The sequence below is a fragment of the Lontra canadensis genome, unplaced genomic scaffold (assembly GCF_010015895.1).
Source record: "Lontra canadensis isolate GAN:19392208 unplaced genomic scaffold, GSC_riverotter_1.0 scaffold138, whole genome shotgun sequence".
NCBI classification, from domain to species: Eukaryota; Metazoa; Chordata; class Mammalia; order Carnivora; family Mustelidae; genus Lontra; species Lontra canadensis.
This window is the reverse complement of record NW_022631132.1, coordinates 553,719-575,502: the sequence shown is the minus strand read 5'-3', so window position 1 is coordinate 575,502 and position 21,784 is coordinate 553,719. Positions and strand designations below refer to the sequence as shown.

At 39.1% G+C, this 21,784-nt stretch overlaps 1 protein-coding gene across 5 annotated transcripts in view; it reads left to right on the top strand.

The window, feature by feature from the left end:
• ENOX2 (ecto-NOX disulfide-thiol exchanger 2) overlaps positions 1-21,784 on the top strand; it is a 261,275-nt gene that overhangs the window by 214,515 nt on the left and 24,976 nt on the right. For all 5 annotated transcript variants that reach the window (XM_032843376.1, XM_032843378.1, XM_032843374.1 and 2 more), the window contains 4 exons: positions 3,289-3,495; positions 9,010-9,243; positions 11,869-12,081; positions 13,947-14,053. In XM_032843376.1, the coding sequence (XP_032699267.1) occupies positions 3,289-3,495; positions 9,010-9,243; positions 11,869-12,081; positions 13,947-14,053 (761 nt within the window). The remainder of the gene's footprint in view (positions 1-3,288; positions 3,496-9,009; positions 9,244-11,868; positions 12,082-13,946; positions 14,054-21,784) is intronic.

Sequence of the window (21,784 nt, the reverse complement as noted above, 5' to 3'; positions counted from 1 at the left end):
CAGTTGGAATTACATTAAAATATATCTGACCCCTGCTCATTGTCTAGGGGTCTTCAGTCTTGGGCTGTCTAATAAAATCAACTCGAAGACTTTGCAGTACATAAATTCTGGCAAACCAGAGGAGTGATCTGTGATGCTCCTTTGAGAAACAAGATACGTGCAAGTGGTTTATAGGTCTTCCACACTGCCCCCTGCCTCACTTCTCAAAGATCAGCAGTGACCCTCTTCTTAATGCTGATTACCCCAAAAGAGCTCCTCAGAGTAGGTGCTTAGTTGTAATTAGAGTTGCTAGAAACTCCTCCTTTAATATTACTAGAGATTAAATTACTCTATTATCTCGAATCATTTTACATGAAGTTTTCTTCTCTATCTAGAGTAATGGTTGGGGTGTTAGAAGAGTTTGGCACATTACCTTATTAATAGGTAGACTTTGAATTTGCCCTCCTATGGAGTTATCCTTGCTGTGCCCAGAACACTGTATTTCAGTGGGATTAAAAAATCAGGCCCAGACAAAAAAGTACTTTGAGCTGTTAATTAAAGTACAAGTACTGTCCCTTAAGGAAGATAGTACAGCCCATTGCCTTATTGAGTGGCATACACTTAAGTCTCATCGAATGCCATCAAAGAGGCTTTCTACATTTCCCCAAGGAAAATAAATAAACCCCAGCATTCTTGACCCCACTCTTAGTGGTTTTTATGCTTTCTTACTTACCAGTTACCACAGAATAATCACAGCATCTAATAGGATGATGACTTCATCACAGAATTTTTAAATCTCACAGAATTTTTAAAGGGAAAAGCCTTTATATGTTCAGTGTTCTATGTAACTGTGGCAGTAACCAGACATTCCTTAGAGTCTCTCAGTGGACCAAATGTAGACCTAACTAAACAAACTTAAATAATATAAAAAAGTGATCCTTTGCTCCACAAAAAGTTTCTTTACAATCAAATTCCTTAAATAGTAAACTTCAGAATGATTCTAAAACAGGATTTTCAGCTAAAGCCCTTGATTTGAAAACATGGCTCTGTGTTCCATGCTCAAAACCCTATGTGTCTTCACAGCTATAGATTCCTCTATTGAGAAGAGTGATTCCTTCCCAAACCAAGCCTTATCTGAAGATACGGATAAAGCAAGGAGCTGGGAATTTAGAAGTCCAGGTCTTAAGCAACTACTCCACTTCAGACTTGTGGTAGGGCTTTAGAAAGCCTCAGATTGGTAATCAGGAAACCCTGGTTCTTTAACAGTAAATAATAATAATAATGCTATAGTAACTACTATTTATTGGGAACCTATCAAGTGGTAGGCATTGTACCACTTGCAATCTAGACAGTAGATTATTATCCTACAAAAACCCTTGTAGGGTGGAAGACAGTATCCCTATTTTACAGATGAACGAATAAGGTTCTCACGTTATGTAATTTTTACAAGGTCCTACAGACAGTTATTAGTTAAGGTTTAAATCCAGGTTTGCCTGCTCCAAGTTCATGTTCTTTCTCTTTCTATCTAATTTGGTGACCTTGAATGAGTCACTCAGCCTCACGCAGCTAAGGTTTTTCTCCGTAATGTGAGAAGTTTAAACCAAGTCAGTGGTTTTCAATCCTACCTACCATTAGAGTTGTCTGAGGAGCTTTTAAAAAAACAATACACAGACTGTGTCCAAACTAATTAAATCACTCATTGGAGTGGGCCCAGGATTTTTTTGTTTGTTTGACTCCCAAGTTGATTCTAATGTGCTGTCAGAATTGAGAAACACTGGAAGTGTATGATATTAGAATCCTTCCGTTCCTTAAAAATTCAGAAGCAGAAGTCTCAAGAGATTCTGGACCTCATTTTTTCCCTTTTTGGCTAAAACCAAATTGTGCCAGTGCCCATGACTAAGACATTTCAGATTCCTGTTCACTAGGTTATCTTCATTTTCCTTTTAAACTTCTCCTATGGAACAAAGGAGTACAAAGTGAATTCTTGAAATGACAGAAATTTTTAAGATTAACAGAAACTTTATAAGTTCCCTGAATCCCTTTACCCCTTTTATTGACTAGAGAGGAAGAGAGCATCATGAGAACCTGATTATTCTGAGCCACACTGATAAGACAGAGAGTGGTAGCAAAATGAGGGAGCTAGAGATGCTCATACCCTAGGAGGTTCCCAAATCATCCACTTGCCAACTTGGATAAGCGTCAAGCAGGGGACCTTGGCCTGATCTACAAGTGAGACTCATTTATTTTTGCATGGGAGCTGTAATCACTAGTTGTTGAGCTCTCCAAATCTTGAGCTGGGAGAATTATTGTACGGAGCTGAATGGAAAGAATGGATTACACAAAATAAATCCTTGCAGATACAAAACGAACACTAAAAAAACCCTTGACCATCATGCTTTGTTTTGTTGGGCTGTGAACTGTAGAATTTTGCTTGGAAAACGCTTGGATACATACAAATAGCAAGACAGAGCTGGCAGATACAGCAGGCTTCATGTATAAGATGAGTGAGTAGAAAGCATATTTTTTTTAGCAGAGGGAGAATCATCCATTAAGTAGGTTTTTAATGACTCTCTATAGCCAAATTTATCTCACTTTAGTTAATGATTTCCCAGACAAGCTTACTTTTTTCTCTGCTGTCTTTCATACTTCCCTCTAAATGCTGTAGGATTGACTCTGGACCTCACCTCTCCAGCCAGAAATTGGAAGAAGGACTCACTGGTATCAAAAGACAAAAACCTAGAAAGATGGTTTATAGTGTGGCTGACTTTGTCAGCCAAATCATTCTGGTACCCATAAATATTTTTGTAAATATTACCCCATCATTGTCAAATTAATTCTGAAACAGTTCCTTCAGTAAGCACGAACAGATAATTTAGTAACTATAAACTGAATTAAGCAACCCTTCGCTCAGGGACCTTGGTTCCAAGAATTCCAGAAAGTAAGAATTTAAAGTGAGTGGGATTTCACCCCAACTGTCATCTTAACGAAAATGACTGAAAATAGGGCATAGCTGAGTTGTCATAACAAAAGTAAAGAACAGAGTTAAAGAACTCTGAATGGGACAGACAAATGGGTCCGAGTCTTCATCGTTTAGGCATCATGGTCACCAAACCATTGAATAAAATGATTTCCATGTTCTGTGGAGCAGAGATGAGTGCCTTAGAGGCCACATGCTTCTGGCACTTGGGTCAAAGTCTGATGGGGACCATACAGCTATCTCTGGGACATGTTAGTTTTCTAAGAGGTCTGTCCCAAGCAAACATCTTAATTTTGTAATCTAATTTTTAATTTAATTGCTTTTCCACTCAGATCTTCCACCTCCTGCAACTCGAGAACGACCACCAGGGTGCAAAACAGTATTTGTGGGTGGCCTACCTGAAAATGGAACAGAGCAGATCATCGTGGAAGTGTTCGAACAGTGTGGAGAGATCATTGCTATTCGGAAGAGCAAAAAGAACTTTTGTCACATTCGCTTTGCTGAGGAATACATGGTGGACAAAGCCCTTTATCTTTCTGGTAAGTGTTTAGTTATGAGCAGTGTGCCCACCAGACACAATGCAGAGATTGCGGATCAGTGTATTTGCATTTGTGGCAGATAAAGTTTAGGCTTAATGGTATCCCCTCTTGCCTTCAGAGTTGGAAAATGAATGTTTGCACCCAACTTCTTACTTTAAAGTTCTTTAGCAGTTCTCAGTTGTTTCCGTTATCCAGAACTTCTTACTTGTCACATCTGAGGTCCTTGATTACTTGGCTTACCTCATAACACCATCTCCTAGTCTTTCACTTACATACCATGTCCTAACCACACTAAGCTAATTCTAGTTCTCAGAATGTGCCATGGTGTTTTATGCTTTTTCCTCTGACTATAATTACCTTTTCCATCCCACCTGCCATATATACATCCTCACACCTCAAAGCTCCAGTTCGAGCATAACCTCTTCTGGAAAGCTTTTTCCAGAAAGCTTTTTCCAGAAACCTCTTTCTGGAAAGCTGACTTCTCTTCCCACTGTGCCCCAAGCACCCCTTCCTTAGCACTTCCACAGTACCCAGTGTTTCCTCCTAGCATGACACCTATAGCACCATGCTAGAACTGTCTCTTTCCACATCTACCTCCCTGACAAGAGTATGAATTCCTTAAGGGAAGGGACTGTGTTTTATTTAACTTCGAATCCCCAGCATCTAGGAAGAGGGGAGGTCAGTTAGATGCCTGTTGCAACAGGCCAGGGAAAACGTAATGAGAGTATGAAAAAGTAGGCTGGTAACAGGGAAGGAGAAGAGGAAGAAGATGTAGAATATTCCTTTTTATTAATTTTTTTTAATTTTACTTCCAGTTAGTTAACATATAGTGTTATATTAGTTTCAGGTATACAATATAGTGATTCAGCACTTCCATACATCACCCAGAGCTCATCCCAACAAGTGCACTCCTTAATCCCCATCACCTATTTCCTCCATTCCCCCACCCACCTCCCCTCTGGTAACCATCAGATTGTTCTCTATTGTTAAGCGTCTATTGTTTGGTTTGTCTCTCTCTTTTTTCCCCTTTGCTCATTCGTATTGTATCTTAAATTCCACATATGGATGAAATCATATGATATTTGTCTTTCTCTGACTTATTTCACTTAGCATAATACTCTCTAACTTCATCCATGTCATTACAAATGACAGGATTTTATGGCTGAATAATATTCCATTGTGTATATATACTACCTCTTTTTTATTTTTACTACCTTTATTTTTATTTTTTATTATTTTTTATTGTTATGTTAGTCACCATACAGTACATCATTTGTTTTTTATGTAGTGCTCCAAGATTCACTGTTTATGTATAATACTCAGTGCTCCATGCAATACGTGCCCTCCTTAATACCCATCACCGGGCCAACCCATCCCTCACCCCCTCCTCTCTAAAATCCTCAGTTTGTTTCTTGGACTCCACAGTCTCTCATGGTTCATCTCTCCCTCCAATTTCCCCCCTTCATTCTTCCCTTCCTTCTCCTAATGTCCTCCATGCTATTCCTTATGTTCTACAGGTAAGTGAAATCATATAATTGACTTTCTCTGCTTGACTTATTTCATTCGGCATAATCTCCTCCAGTCCCATCCATATTGATGTATAAGTTGGGTATTTATCATTTCTGATGGCTGAGTAATATTCCATTGTATATATGGACCACATCTTCTTTATCCATCCATCTGTTGAAGGGCATCTCGGCTCTTTCCACAGTTTGACTGTTGTGGACATTGCTGCTATGAACATTGGGCTATACTACCTCCTCTTTATCCATTCATCTATCAATGGATGCTTGGGCTGCTTCCATAATTTGGTTATTGAGATGTAGCATACTCTTACTACATTTGCTAAGTGCTGTGAAATGTACAGAAGATTTGATAGCACTTAGGAATGATAATAGAACATTCCACAATAGACTGTTTTAATAAAAACTTAAAGGTCTTGCAAAACTCTGAAGAGTTGTACATAAAAGACAACATGCTGCTCAGGAGGTATCCATCTAAACATGCTCTGTGGCAACAACTACGTCCTAGAAACATTTTCAAGGCTTCCAGGGGAAAGGGGATTGCAATCATCAGTGATGTGAAAATAACTAAATTTTGCCCTTTAAATTTGAACCCACTCCCTGAAATCTAATAAGTGATAGAAATGCCCTGAATTGGATGGCTGATGAAAACAAACAAAAATCCTTTAGAAAAGGGGCTGGGAATATAGAAATAACCATTTTTTCTATTGGAGTTTGAGCATCTTAGGGAACTGGCATTGTGCACGATGTACCAATCTCATAACATCACAGTATCTGTTATGTGTTTATACCAAGCTTTCATATCATCTTCTTGTTTGATCCTCTCCATGATCCTAGGAGAATAGGTAAGGTAATCATTAATAGCCATTTTTCTGATGGCTCAGATGATCAAATAAGAGGACTAAGTGTGAAAGTGCGTTCTAAATTGTAAAGAGCCCTGGTAAAATGTGCTTATGAAATGTATTTATTCTTCCTCTTTCTAAAAAGAATGTGTAGTGGTTTTTGTGTTAAGGGGCATTATTCTTTATAACAGCTTCATTGAAGTATAATAATTGACATACAATAAAATTCACATATTTCAAAAATACAGTTTGGTTTTACTGACACATACATACAGCTATGAAACCATCACTACAGTCAAAATAATGGACATATTTACCTCCCCCAAAAGCTTCCTTCGTACTCCTTTTGTGATCCCTTCCTCCTACCCTACCCTTCTCTTCCCAGGCCACCACTGCTCCATTGTCTGTCAGATTAGTGTGCATTTTCTAGAGCTTCATATAAATGGAATCATATATTATGTATGCTCTTCCTTCCTTGGTATAGACTCAAATTTCCATTTGGTATCACTTTCCCTGTGCTTGAGTTTCCTTTAACAATTTTTATAGTACAAGTCTGCTCCTGATTAATTCTTTCCACATTTGTATATATCAAAAGGAATTTATTCTACCTTTCTTTTTTAAAGAGATGTTCTCTGGATGTAGAATTCTGGGTGGGCAATTTGTTTTTCTCTCTCAGATGTTACTTCATTATCTTCTTGCTTGTTTTGTTTCCAATAAGAAATATGATGTTTTCTTTTTGTTTCTCTGCACATGTCTTAAGTCTATGGAAGCTTTTAAGATTATTCTCTTTTTTTATTACTGGTGTTGAGAAATTTGATTATTATATGCCTGGTATAAGTTCCTTCATGTTTCTTGCACTTGAGGTTCATTGAAATTCTTAGATCTCTGAGTTTTCATTAAATTTGGACATTTTTCTGTCCTTATTTCTTCAAATATTTTTTTCTATTCCCTCCGCTCTCTCCAGTCAGGGCCCCAGTTAGGCTATAGTAGGCCCCTTGAAATTGTCCCACATCTCACTGGTACGCTGTTCATTTTCTTTCAGTCCTTTTCCTCCATATTTCATTTTGAACAGCTTATATTACTGTATCTTCAAGTTCATTAATCTTTTCTTCTGCAGTGTCTAATTTGCCATTTGTCCTGTTCAGTGAATTTTTTTCAACTTAGACATTGCATTTCAAATCTCTAGAAATTTGATTTTGGTTATTTTTTATGTCTTTCATGTTACTAGTTAATATGGTTACATTTTCTCTAACTTCTTAAGTATATGAAATCTGATTATAATAATTGTTTTTATGTCCTTTTATATTAATTATATTATCTGTATCACTTCTGGGTCTGTTTTGATTGGTTGATTTTTTTAAATCTTTCTTGTGATTTTCCTTCTTTAAGTATTGGGTAATTTTTTTATTGGATACCAAACATTATGAATTTTACTGTATTGGGTACCAGATATTTTTCATTCCTATAAATATTCTTGAACTTTGTTCTGGGATGCAGTTTAGTAACATGGAAAAATTTTTATCCTTGTAGGTCTTGTTTTTTAAGCTTTGTTCAATAGAACCAGAGCAGGATTTAGTCTAGAGCTCATTTATCTCCACTAAGGCTAAACCCTTCTGACTACTCTAATCAGTACTCTGTGAATTATCCATTTTTTTTCCCTGCTCTGGCTTGTGGAGAAGAGAACTGTTCCCAGCCCCATGTGAGCTCCAGGGGTTGTTACCTCTAATGCATAGGTAGTTTCCACATACACACACACACACACACACACACACATCAATGTGCAGCTAAATAATAATGGAGGACCCTCTGCAGATCTCTGAAGTTCTTTCTTTGTATAGCTTTCTTCTTTCCAGTACTCTGCCATATAAACTCTGTCTGCCATAGTCTCCCTGGATTCCTAGTTCAGTCTCTTCAACTCAGGGAGATCACCATGCCTTGACTGAGTTCCCCTCCCTGTCCCGAGGCCTGGAAACTCTCCATGTAATAAACTGGAAAAATCATAGGGATCGCTTCATTTGCTTCTTGTCTCTCAGTGATCTCTGTCTTCAAGGCCCAATGTCCAGTGTCTTAAAAACCATTGTTTCATATATATTTTCCATATTTTTAGTTATTTAAAGCAGGAGTTGGTCTGCAAGCTTATGCTGAAAATGAAGTGAGATAAATGTGTGTGTGGAAGCAGCTAGCTCAGCTTCTGAAACTTAAAAAGCTAATAAAAATTTAATAAGTGTTTTTCACATTTTTGTTAATAGATTTAACTTGGGTAGTGCAGCTGGCACAAAAAGTGGACATATGGACTTGAATCCTGGTTTTCTGAATTCTGCTCTTACACCACTAGATTGTAAGCACACTACCTCTTCTTTTTAAGGATCCCAAATTATGTATCACCTGGTTCACATACCACTCCCCATCATATCCATTTTTTCCCAGAAAAAAAAGGTTCAGGGTTGCCAAATACATCTAGGAAGTAATTTGGGGGATTGAAATGTCAAGCTGATCCATTTAAATTTTATCAAAATTCTATATAGTGGTATGACTGACACTCCTGAATTTATCCAAAAAAAACACCACAGTTTGAGGCTTCCTTTCCCATTCTTCCCAACCCATGGTGCCATATGAGGCACTATATAAGGCATCATTCTTTTTTCTTTTTTTAAAGATTTTATTTATTTGACAGAGAGAGATCACAAGTGGACAGAGAGGCAGGCAGAGAGAGAGAGAGAGGAGGAAGCAGGCTCCCTGTGGAGCAGAGAGCCTGATGTGGGACTCGATCCCAAGACCCTGGGATCATGACCTGAGCTGAAGGCAGAGGCCCAACCCACTGAGCCACCCAGGTGCCCCCTAAGGCATCATTCTTAATACCATTACCCCTAGAGCCTCCCTCTGCCAGGGGTAGGGTGGCAGATGAAGGAATAGAATTCCTAGGAACAAGATTGCCCCAACCCATAGAATAGTAAACTGTGATCAGAAATGGAACTATACTCCAAGTCTTTTGATGGTTCACCTCACTAGTAGTAGGGAGAGAATTTAAGGTTGTGTGGTCACTTGAAATTGCTACAACCACATTGGAAGCACTAAACTTGGAAAAGTACTTAATAGTTGTTCCCACTAAGCTACTCTTGTACTCCTCTCTCTGCCTCTTGTGCACTTAGGTTACCGCATTCGCCTGGGCTCCAGCACTGACAAGAAGGACACAGGCCGGCTCCACGTTGATTTTGCACAGGCTCGAGATGACCTGTATGAGTGGGAATGCAAACAGCGTATGCTCGCAAGGGAGGAGCGCCACCGTAGAAGGATGGAAGAAGAAAGACTGCGCCCGCCATCCCCACCACCAGTGGTCCACTATTCAGATCACGAATGCAGCATTGTTGCTGAAAAACTAAAAGGTACAGAAAACACTTGAGCTTTGTGATTAAAAGAGCCCCTTTCTTTGGGGGAAATTTAATAAATATATTTGCATTGTTGGCAGTTATCCTTTGAATTTCCCACTAATGGATTCTAAGCATTTCTTGTGTTAGAGTTTTGCAGATAGAGAGGTATACCTAGTAACTGAAGAATGAGAAAAATTTGTCCCTCACACCTGTGTCTCTCCTCCTTCACTGCCTCAAGGGATGGCGTTTTTCTCTCCAAACATGAATAGGACAAGATACATTTTTCCCACTTTTCTACATCAAAGAATTTTAGCTGTGATTCATGACTTGGGACCTGTCAGCATCCCATTTCATTGTGGATAACAAGTTAGTTTTGAATGATAGAAGTTGATGTCACCCTGGAAAACTCTGGTAAAAATCCCTTTCCACAGATGAGAAAATGAGGACCCAGAGAGTGGTCACAGTGTCCATTCGTAGATTGCTCAGAGACTTAGTTACCACCAACCAAAAGACGACTTCTTTAATCACTTAAAATGGCCAACTTATTTCATGTGGTGATTGTGGAGACTTCGAGACATTGCTAAATCAGACGGTTCTCCCTTTAGTTTTTGTTCCTGTTTCCCCAGCTTGACTCTCAGAGCCATTATTCTAATTTAACATTAATTGCCCTGCCTGGCCTCCTGTGGTAGTAATTCAAATCCGGTCTTTTTCATTCTCCAAATATGGTTGATTTTATTGGATGAATGCTTGTGTCCTATTGATCTTGTTGATGATACCAACCTGGCTCTAATGGTATGAATTTTCCCTGCTTCTTGTGCTCTAGATTCAGCAAGATGCTGCTAATTCCACTTTCCAAATAGGTCTCATTCACCAAACTTGTTTGCAACATAATAGCCTAAGGGATTCACACATTTTTTTTAAGATTTTATTTATTTATTTATTTGACACACAGAGAGAGAAATCACAAGTAGTCAGAGAGGCAGGCAGAGAGAGAGGGGGAAGCAGGCTCTCCGCAGAGCAGAGAGCCAGATGCGGGACTCGATCCCAGGACCCTGAGATCATGACCTGAGCTGAAGGCAGAGGCTTAACCCACTGAGCCACCCAGGCGCCCAGGATTCACACATTTTAAGAAATCCTTCATTTAGGGGCAACCCCGCCTACTTGTGATCTCTTGATCTCTCTGTCAAATAATAAAAATTTTTTAAAAGATTTTATTTATTTATTTGACAGACAGAGATCACAAGTAGGCAGAGAGGCAGGCAGAGAGAGAGAGCGGGGGAAGCAGGCTCTCCGCTGAGCAGAGAGCCCAATGAGGGGCTCGATCCCAGGACCCTGAGATCATGACCTGAGCCAAAGGCCGAGGCTTTAACCCACTGAGCCACCCAGGTGCCCCAAAATCTTTTTTTTTTTTTTAAAGAAATCCTTCATTTGGATTATTTTGTCTTCCTGTAAGAGAAGAGAGACATAAAGTAGAGACAGAAACAATGGTACATTCTGAAAAGCTGGAATGGCTGAAAGCATTGGTAAAACATCAAGTTCATAACACACCAAGTAAGTTGATCTGATTTTTTTTTTTTAGAGAATGAATGTGATAGTGTATGGACCTCATGCAAAAAATGAGCAGCAAACATAAAGATTGTATGCAAGTAATGAAATAAAAAGTGGTTTTAAAGGGAAGGCTTACCTCTCATTATATGTCTACACTGAAAAATGGCAAGAGGCAAGAAGTCAAAACCACAGTGAGAGCTATTCCAATGGACATAAGGGTTTCTGGCCAGACAGGGATGTGGAGCCCTAGAACAGGCCTTCAGTGGGATGCTAATGGATCTCTCTCTCAGGAGCCTCTGACAGAATATATAAGTGCCTATCTCAGGAAGCTGGGCCAGAAGCTTTGGATAAGTTGTGCTACTATTTTAACATCAGGGAACAATTCCTAACTAGCTGCAGAAATCTACTTGGAGGGTTCCTCAGGCAAGAGAATCAGGATGTGGAGAAATGTAGAAATAGAGTGAATTACATCAAAATAGATTGTGACTGGGACTGAGTGAAAAGCCTGGGGCTGTGAACTGAATGCAGGAGTGATGCTATAAAAGGTCAAAAATGTAAGTGTTGATGCCTAAAGAACTACCCGTGTAACTCTTTCTTAAGGCTCCTTCCAACACTGCGATTTTACGGATCCAGGATAAAGTTACTATCAAATTCAAGCTAACTCAAGACTCAGGTTTACTTTTCCTTATTAAAAAAAAAAAACAGGAATTCATAGATTACACACCTGCACACACACACACAGTCAGAGAGGTTAAGAAATTCTCAATATGTGAAAACGCTGATCAGTAAACTTTTACTCTAATCAGTAAACTCTCTGTTAGCAAAGAAAATGTTTTTTAAAAAAGAAGAAACAATTCTCTTTCTGAAAATTCTTCATAGACTGCCACCGGTCTGACGACTTTTGGGGTCTTTCGTCCTTTCAGCTGGCCTGGCTGCCTGCTGCCTGTGGGTGCACGCACAGCCCCTCATCCTCCGCAGTTCATTTAACAACCACTTTAACAACCAATGAGCCACAGTGGTCTCCTTGCCAGCCTGTTGGGGAGACAGAGACATGGTTACTTTTGATGATTTAAAAAATCCTCTTTTTTTCAGATGATTCCAAATTCTCAGAAGCTGTGCAGACCTTGCTCACCTGGATTGAACGGGGAGAGGTGAACCGTCGCAGCGCCAACAACTTCTACTCTATGATCCAGTCGGCCAACAGCCATGTTCGCCGCCTGGTGAATGAGAAAGCTGCCCATGAGAAAGACATGGAAGAAGCAAAGGAGAAATTCAAGCAGGCCCTTTCTGGAATTCTCATTCAGTGTGAGTAGAAGTCAGAGTTCTGTGGAAGGATGAGAGGGTGCTTCACTTAGACTCCACATTCCCCATGAGGGAACCAGGCCCACAAAGCCATCCTGTGTCGAGGGCCAAGGACCCCTTCTTCACTGCCTTGTGCTCTCCTTAGATGGCCAAATGCCCAAGCTCCAGTTTAATGGGATACATGTGGGCACCTCCTGTATTCATTTTTTTTCTGTTATATCTCCTTCATCTCCTTAGAAACACCAACACTGAACCACGGTCCTGTGCTTTTACTTTTGCTTGTTTTCAAAGTAAGTTATAAGCAGCCTCAGGCCTCAGTGGACAGTTTGGTATTTCACTGCTAAAGTTAGATTACAGCATCAGCATTTATAAGCTCTGTGCTTCAGATTTGCATCATTATCATACTATGTTTTCTCAGATACTACATTTTAGCGAAAGTGTAATTATGTTTCCCAGGGTGATTGAATAGAAGCCAAATTTGCTACTTCTACCTGTTGTTTTCACTTTGCTTTCTTCTTCTTCTTCTTCTTTTTTTGGTCTAGATGTTATAGACACTGGATGGGATGGGAAGCCATCAAAATGGCCATTTTCAAAAAGAAGTACTACTCCTGGCAGCTCTTTCTGCCCATGAGTCCTGTCCCTGTACTTGAATAAAACCACCTTTTTGCACAAAAAAAGAAGAAGGAGAAGAACTACTACAAACCTTTACAAGGACTCTTAAATGAGACAGATTAGAAAAATTCTCAACTGATATTTTTAGTTCAACATATTATACAACTATGCACTCTTTTTTTGAGTAAGGAACTATATTCATCTTAAAAATAAGAGTATAGTTTTATGATTTGGCTTTTAAACAATTAAGGCCCACTCTTCCCATATGTGACTTCCCACACTTGACTCACACATAATTAGGATTAAGGAAGAGTTCTTTCATTTTCCATTTTTATTTTGAAAATATATATGGGCATAGAATCCAGGCAGAGAAAGCACATGTTTTTAGGACTTTAGAAAAAAAGAGCAGCGAGCATCATGGGACTATAAATCCCTAAATCATTCACAGACAGGTTACAATCAGGGCTATAAAGAAAAAAAATAACACCTCTGGATTTTCTTAGTGTGACTACCCACCAGGAAGAGGCTCTTATCCTTCTGTTTCTCTCCCCCAAAAAGTCTTGTCTAAGTTTCCCTTCTCTTGAGCTGGTTAGGTAAAAGCACCAGAGCATTTGTACACATTTTTCCGTTTGACATTTTTAAAGAGACTCTGAAAAATATGCTTTAGGACTGCACTTGCACAGTATTCTTCCATAAAACTTCTATTTCTCCAGTCAACAAGCCCATCTACGTAGACTTAAAATAGATTCTGTTCATCTTGGGTTCCGATTTGATGCTTCTGGCTCAATATACCTCAGGATAACAATAGGATGGATTCTGTTGAAGTCAAGTATGCAAGCTCATTTTGTTTATAAAAGAAGCCTATGGTCAGAAGGAGCTGGTACAAGTTTGCCGCTTGCTGCCATGCTGTGCTGGGTCATTAGTACTAAATTACATTAGTACTAAGTCACATTCACCGCAGCTCTTACCTCACCTGCCTGGATACAGACTGCCTGTATTAAAAATTTAGTCACCATTTCACCCCAAACCTTCTGGAGTTCCCTTTCTTCATTCTGTATATTGGTATCTCTGCCTTTGAGTCTTCTCTAAGATCATGGTACCCCAACACATGTAACGTTTTCTGAGCATAACCGTAGCCTACTGGTGTCATACGAGAGATGTAACAAGCCTGATGCTTCTCTTACTTCTTTTCTCCTCTCTTTCGCCAACCCTGGATGATACTCCGACCTGATTCAACTGCTGATCTGACACTGCAGTTGAGCAGATAGTAGCTGTGTACCATTCCGCCTCCAAACAGAAGGCATGGGACCATTTCACAAAAGCCCAGCGTAAAAATATCAGCGTTTGGTGCAAACAAGCTGAGGTTGGTAACTTTTTACTCTGGTAGCCCCTCAGGGGGACAGTTTCTTTCTTTAACAAGTTATTGATTTGGAGTTTAGTCAGAGTTAAATAGTGCCAAACTCCCATGGTCACAACAAGGCTCTAATGAAACACTAAGATGTGTTCTATAGCCTGTCACTGTGACCAGATCATGTGCCGCCAAAAGGGTAATAAATGTGCATGTGTTGTCTTGAATTCATTCTGCTAGATGAAAACCTGAGTGGTGAAAATGTAGCTGTGATAATTGTAAGTTTACTTCTCCAAGCTAGCTAGTCTTGAGTACAATGATAATTACTGACCCGTGTGTCTAGTGTTAGAAATATTAGGGCTGTCTTACATTTATTAGAGCATCTTGAAAGTCCACGCTGGTGTTACATTGGAGGGTTGAAATTTCTGTGCCTCTTTGATCAAATCCACTCAGCCATCTTTATAGGTGGCAGCTTTAAAGGTAACAGAGGACTCTGATTTCAGATTAAGGTTGACACCTAGCTCTGCACTTGTGCTCTAGTGCCTTTTAGCACAGAATATGTCTGATGTGATTAGGTTGCTATCCTGAGTCCAAGCTTTAAAACCAAGATGGGAGGTTTGTTTTCACGGATCTACCTTTGGAATGGTGTTACCTATACTTCAAGTTCTTCTGTTCCTGTGGGCAGCTTCCTTACCCAGCCCCTGACACTTTTGATCTGTGTGTGCAGCAGCTTTTTCAACTTTGCTTCTGAGTCCTCTTTGCTAGTATGGTAGCAGGTTGTCATATTCCTTAACATTTATATAGCATTTGTAAGGCATTTACATTTTATAAAGCACTTTCACATTGTTTGTCTCACTTACGTGAGCTTCCAGTAGATGTGGTGTAGTGGAAAGAGCACTGGATCTGGAGTCAGAGAATCTCGATCACAGCTGTGACACATTGCAGCTCTGTGACTTTGACCAAGTTAGTCTGACATTTTCGGTCTCTGTTTCTTCACCTGTAAATTGGAGATATAATGAAACCAGTTATGTGGGATTAAATGAGAAAAGAGATATGTAGAGTTTGAAAAATGTAAATGCTATATAAATGACAAATAGTAATATTTCAGTTTATCATTCTTAACTCCACAAGGGATAATAACTAGATATGATAGCCATGGTTTACACGTGAAGAAACTGAGACACAGAAATGTTAAGGGATGTACTCAGATTATACAGTTAGTAAGTGATCAGTTCAAAACTAGAAATTCTTCTCGGAGTGTTGATGTAAACTGTCTTGTGCTCTTGAGTGAGTCATTTAATCTTTGTGGACCTCAATTTCCTAACCTATAAAATGAAGATAGCAATCTAATCTCTCTGTCCTTCATGAGAATACATGGCATAGTTTGTGTGGCAACAATTTGAAAACTGTGAAGAGCATTTAGAGGAAAATAAGCCAAACCATGTTCATAAACTGATAGCTTCTGAGCCATCAGTTCTGGCTCAGCAAAGGGACCTGGGAGTCACTGAAGAAAATTCCCTGAAGACATCAGCCCAATTGATAAATAGAATAATACAAAGCTCATGATATTTTAAATTATTTTTTTAAAAGATTTTATTTATTTATTTGACAGACAGAGATCACAAGCAGGCAGAGAGGCAGGCAGAGAGAGGAAGGAAAGCAGGCTCCCCACTGAGCAGAAAGCCCAATGCGGGGCTCGATCCCTGGACTCTGGGACCATAACCTGAGCTGAAGGCAGAAGCTTTAACCCACTGAGCCACCTAGGCGCCCCTTAAATTATTTTTAAAAAGAGAATTAGGAACAAAACAGGGAGCTATTGTCTTATAGTAGCACAAGATGATTTCAGAATCCTAGGGCTACCTGACTTTGTTGAGCCTCAACAAACAAAATTCAACATTTCAATTCAAAAGTTAACTGAAGCACATTCTCTGTCTGAGGCATCATGACAGGCAATTCAGGACGAGATGGTCTTTGCCTTCAGGGAGCTAGGAAGTTAAAGAAAGTGATCAAGGGTGGGGAGTGGAGTTTAATACCCTAAACTGAAAATATCCACTCTTTAGTCTGAGCAGTTCAGAAGAATAAAGTTTGAGGGAGAATGTTCAATATGTCTTATGATTGTAGAAAAGCAATTTTAAGTCTCTACTTTTCTCCAATGTATATACACATGTATCCATTCTCAGGGTGGGAAAAAGCTGTCTGAACTGCCCCCCCACCTCCCAGTGGAAAGCCCTGCCAGTATAAAAATGTCTTTTCATAGGAGGAAGGGAACCTCTGGTTTGAGCACTGACTTGTCCAGACCACAGCCCTTCTATAAATGACTTTGCAATAAAATATTTCCATGAATATTATTTATCAAGGCTCTCTGTAGAGAAGTATAGTTCTATCAAGCCTGCCTCTCTGGTGGGTACATACTTGAGTTTAATTATCTTCTCAGCAAAGATAGCCTATAAGCTGGACATTTCTCTGGCCTGTAGAGGAGAGCTATCTACCCTATCACCTAATATTGTGGCAGAGCTTCCTTGAAAGAGTGATGAGGATAAAGCACATGGCTAGCATGACTGTTAAGAGCTACATGTTTCATAATGTATTTTGTAGACTTTGTAGAAACCCAGAAAAATGCTTCCTGCCTATTGGATTGGACTAAATTAAGGCCTACCTTGAATACCTCAACCTTGATAAGTAAAACTACTGAAAGTGGAACATAGCTCATGACCTTCCTCTGGCATTGCATTTCCCAAACCTAAAAAAGACCTCTTCTACTTTACATGGGTACCTCTTTAAATCATGGCTTTTTTTAAACCTCTGCATACTTTAACTTGATAATAGGAAACTCTAGAAAGTGACTGCCATCCTCTTAAATTGGGGCTGTCTCTGAGCACCCCACTGAGAACCAGAGCATCTCAGTGGCTTAAACCAACTAGACCGGCTTTTTCTTGGCCTGTGGTTCAAAGCTATAATTCCTAAACCAGAGGTTTCATTAAGGTGAAAGTTTCTGACATTGAGCCTTTTTCGCCAGTTGCCTTTGAGAATGACCTAGCCAGTACCCTCCTCATGTCACAAAGTACCTGTTCCTTGTCTTATTTTCATCCTACCAGCCGCCAACATTGTCTTACTCTGCTGAGAGTGGGGTTGTTAAGAAGGGAAAGTCCCCACCTTCAGGGAGCTCAGCCTCTCACCTCCACCTCAGTAACATATGCTGGACATACTAGTTTGCTAATAAGTCTTTCATTGGTTTACTTTCCTGATTTATATGTGTGTGAGGCTCCTACTGATAAAATTGAAAAGGGTAATAAGAGAAAACTAAAGATCCTCTTTACTAAAAATTCGTATCTACAATTACTTTACTGATAGCTCTCTCTATTGTAGAAACTCTTTTTCTACAGAACTGTTTAAAACCTTGTGTTTCTCTCACTGAGAGGCTGGCCTAGATTAGACGCTAAACCTTGGATGATATATAGAAACTAGAGCTGTAGCAGTAGGCACTAGAACAGACCCACTTGCATCCTCCCCACTATGAGATTTTATACCATCAGGCCAGAGGAAAAGGGACTTGACAATTGCTAGCATTCTTGTAAAATGAGATACCGTGATTGCTAAAATAACTTTCTCTCTAGATTTCTAAGTCTACCATTCTAAACTCTGAAGAACTATTTGCAGACAGATTGTTCAAGTTACCCCGCATACCCTTGTTTTAGGACCCATGTGTTCTAATACTAGCTGTTAGCTTTCAGGCATCAGAACACCTATTAACACAGTTTGGATCAACCTAATTTTTATTTCCATGTGTATCATACAATGGGCATTAGGAACTTGTGTTTGTGCTTTGCTTCATTGTACTGAATGATAGCTCAGATTCAAATTTCTACGTAAGTCTAGAAGCTATCTGTTCCTTTCCATTCCTTCATCTGACCCCTTCCTCACCAAGTATCTTGTTCATGTTGAAAGTCTAGGTAAGTACAGTTTTGTTACACTATTAAAAAGGAACTTTGCTTTACTGATAACGTTGTTACTATCATAACAGGTAAGATGAATTTAAGTTCACATAACTTTTTGTGGAACTATAGAATTAGATACTTAATGTACAATGATTGCAATTTGCTTACTTTATCATAAATTTTAAATGTCAGCTGGTACAAAGGTGATTCTTTCTGTGCATTTCCCTCTGTCTCCGATTTCAGTTTAATTCTGTGTTAACGTTCTTTCCCCTCCCTTGTGGAGCAGTTTGTGAATTTCTAAGTGTCAGAAAAAGTTATCATTAAAACAGACTCAAAGTCATCATGATGCATTTATAGAAATCACTAACAGTTTGCTGTTCAAATGAAAAATATCATAGGTTAACTGTGGTTGGGAGAATGGAATAGAAACTTGAGTGCTATCTTTCCTTTTTCAATACAGTCTCTCAGTGACACGGCCCAGTCAATTTCAGGTGGAGATTTATAAATGAAAACATCCAGAAAATGTTTATGCCTGCCATTGCCACTCTTTTGGTTTCAGCCCTAGATCCAAATGTCAGGCTAGGAAAGGGGGCAAATCTGGGAGACAGCTAGTTCCCTTGCTGCCTGCACTTCAGTGGCTCAGAGTTCACCTCCTGGTAGAGTGTCTTCCTTAGGGAAATTACCCTAAGGATTTACCTTTTAGTCCTTCACTCTGAAGGTATTTGTTAGGGTTTGCTTCCCAAAATAGAGCTTTCTTGACCCAACCAGAGAGACAGAAATCGGTATCTTAGATATCAAGTGCTTTAAAGGTAAGGCTTTCATAGAATTAAAAACGTACTTGCTTTACTTAGGGGTACTGTCATTTGCTATATGCTCCTCATGAGTTTGCCTTGCTATGATACCCTATAACCTCTGATGTTCTCTTTGCCTTTATCCTATTCACGTGTCTTTCTATTGGTTATTTATAAGAGAGTAACAGTACAGGGCTTGGTTTCTTTGTAGCTAAGGGGCACTGCCTGATGGTTAGTTGGCAGTATCTAAGCTCCGCCACTTTGCATGCCTGACTGAACAATGGAGAACAAGGTCCCCTTAGTTTTTCTTACCCTCATTTCAGTATCAGCTAAAGGAATTGGTAACTCCTGTTCCTGAGGTATTTTCAGGCATTGACGTAAAATTTACCCATAGGTCTTTCTGTTTCTGGAGATTTTTTGAAGACATGAAAGACCTCTAGATAAGCTGTATTACTTAGTTATTGAACTTTTTATACTTCTCAGAAGAAATGATGCTTTCTTGCCCAGCGGGAAGCAGAAAGATGTTTTGTAGGGCTGAGCAGCTACGGGGCATGTCTTATCTCTCAGCTAGATCTTCCTGCCCAGGGACATTTCCCTAGAAGGAACATAGTTTACTCTGCTGAGAAGCACAGTAACTTTCCCAGAGTCAGATGACATGTTTGTGAATTGAGAATCAGTCTCTGCTTACACCCTCTGACAGGCTACATTTTTGTTAGGCAACTAGGAGAGCCACAACTTTTCCTGATGCCACAAGTTGTATAATATTCGAATTTGCCAGTGTCAAACCTCATTATAATCACCTTGCCAGTAACTGTTCTTTGATGATAACTGAAACCCAGACTCCTGAGACAGAATGAATTCTTAAAAATGAGCAATTCCTTTCTTCTCTATGCAATGAGTTTGAATAAGACATAGCAAATCTCTCTCTTGACACAGCCCTTTAAAGTTCATTTTTCTCAAGCAAGTCACTGTTTTCTTCTATTTTAAGTAATGCCCCTGTAGCACATGAGAGATGCTATGTTAGCAGTTCTATTTTCTATTATTTCTGTTTTTCTATTACCTCTTAACTACCTGTGAAAATACTGAATACCTTGTGTTTTTAAAAGGGACTTTATCTGTAGTGAAAACTTATCTTGATACAGAGATTATCATTTTTCCCAGTAAAAGGCATAAGAAAGGAGAATATCAGTTGAGATACTGATTAACTATAGCATTAATTATTAAGAAATCCATTTGAAATATTTATAATCCCCCTAAATGGAGGCAGTTTTCACCAGACAGTGTTGGATATTTCCTGTATTATGGCCCAGCTGGGGCTAACGTAGGCAGGGAATTCTGAGCTCAGTGCTGAGAAGCCTCTGACAGGCATTAAGTGGTCTCTAAATGGTTGCAAAGTGCTCTAAAATGCACAGTTTTCATGCTTTTTTAAAAGTGACTTTTCCAGTGTGATCTCTGTCATTTCCAAAAAGTTCTTCATGCCTACGTGAAGATCTGTGTTTATAGCTGGTAGCACTTCCCTCCAGCCTAAGGAACTTTCTTCCACACTTCTTTTTTTTTTTTTTTTTTTGACAGAGAGCGATCACAAGTAGGCAGAGAGGCAGGCAGAGAGAGTGAGAGGGAAGCAGGCTCCCCGCTGAGCAGAGAGCCCGATGCGGGACTCGATCCCAGGACCCTGAGATCATGACCTGAGCTGAAGGCAGCGGCTTTAACCCACTGAGCCACCCAGGCGCCCCTCTTCCACACTTCTTATAGTGTACATCTTTGGATGACAGATTCTTGCATTTACATTGTCTGAAAATAGATTTAATTTATCTTCATTCTTCAAAGAATTTTCCTCTGCATATAGAATTCTGAATAAAGAGATATTTTTATTTCTTCCTGCACTTTAAAGATAATGTTCTCCTGACTTCTGGCCTATATTGTTTCTGAAAGAAACCAAAGTATTCAGATTGTCTCCTTGTATAGAATATGTCTTTTTTTTTTAAGAGTTCCTCTGTTCTTCCAGTTTTACTGAGAGTAGAACTGACATATTGTACTGTATAAGTTTAAGATACACAGCATTATCATTTGACCTACATGGATTGTGAAATGATTATCACAATGAGTTTAGCTAACTAAAAAGTTAGAGTTTCTCTTAATGTTTTAGTTTGTAGCAATTTGACTATGATGTTCTTAGACATACCTTTTCACACATCTCCTGCTTGGGGTTCCCTGAGCTCTTCAAATATATAGGTTAATGTCTTTCATCAAAGTTGAGACATCTTCAACTATTTTTTCTTCAAGTATATTGAATCATTTCATCTCTCCACTCTGTGATTCCAGTTAGTTTCTCTGTTCTTCAGATTGGATAAATGTGTATTGTTCTCTCTTTAAGTTCACTCTTTGTTCTGCCATCTCTATTGTAAAGTTAGGCTCAGCCAGTTGTTTTTATTTTGGATATTATATTTTCAGTTTTAGAATTTTCAGTTGGTTCTTTTTTAAAGTTTCTGTTTCTCTGCCAAGATTTCCTATCTTTTCATTCATTATGAGCATGTTTCCTTTCTATCATTGAGATAGTTTTAATAGCTGCTTTAACTCCTTGTCTGCTAACTCCCATATCTGGTTCATTTCAAGTTTTATTTCTGTTGATAATCTTTTCTCTTGAAGGTGGGTCATCTCATCTTAGTTGTTCATAAATCAAGTAATTTGGGGCTTTGCCTGCATTTTTTGAATATTTTTCTTTTAAGGCTCTGGTTATATTCTGTTATATTCATTTTGTTATGTTCTTCCAAAGAAGATTGACTTCAGTTTCTTTTGTTTTAATGGTCAATTTACTTAATCGAATTTAAGCTGGAAATTATCTCTCTTAGCAGCTCAAATCTAGGTTCCATTTTTTTTAGACTTAGCTGTTTTGTTTGGAATCTGTCCTGTGCTTCCATGGTTCAAGCGTCATGCAGAAATTTGAGCAGCTATTACAGGCAGAATTTGGATCTCTCTCTCTTTGTCTGTCTCCTTTCTGGGATCCCTTCCTCACTTTCCTG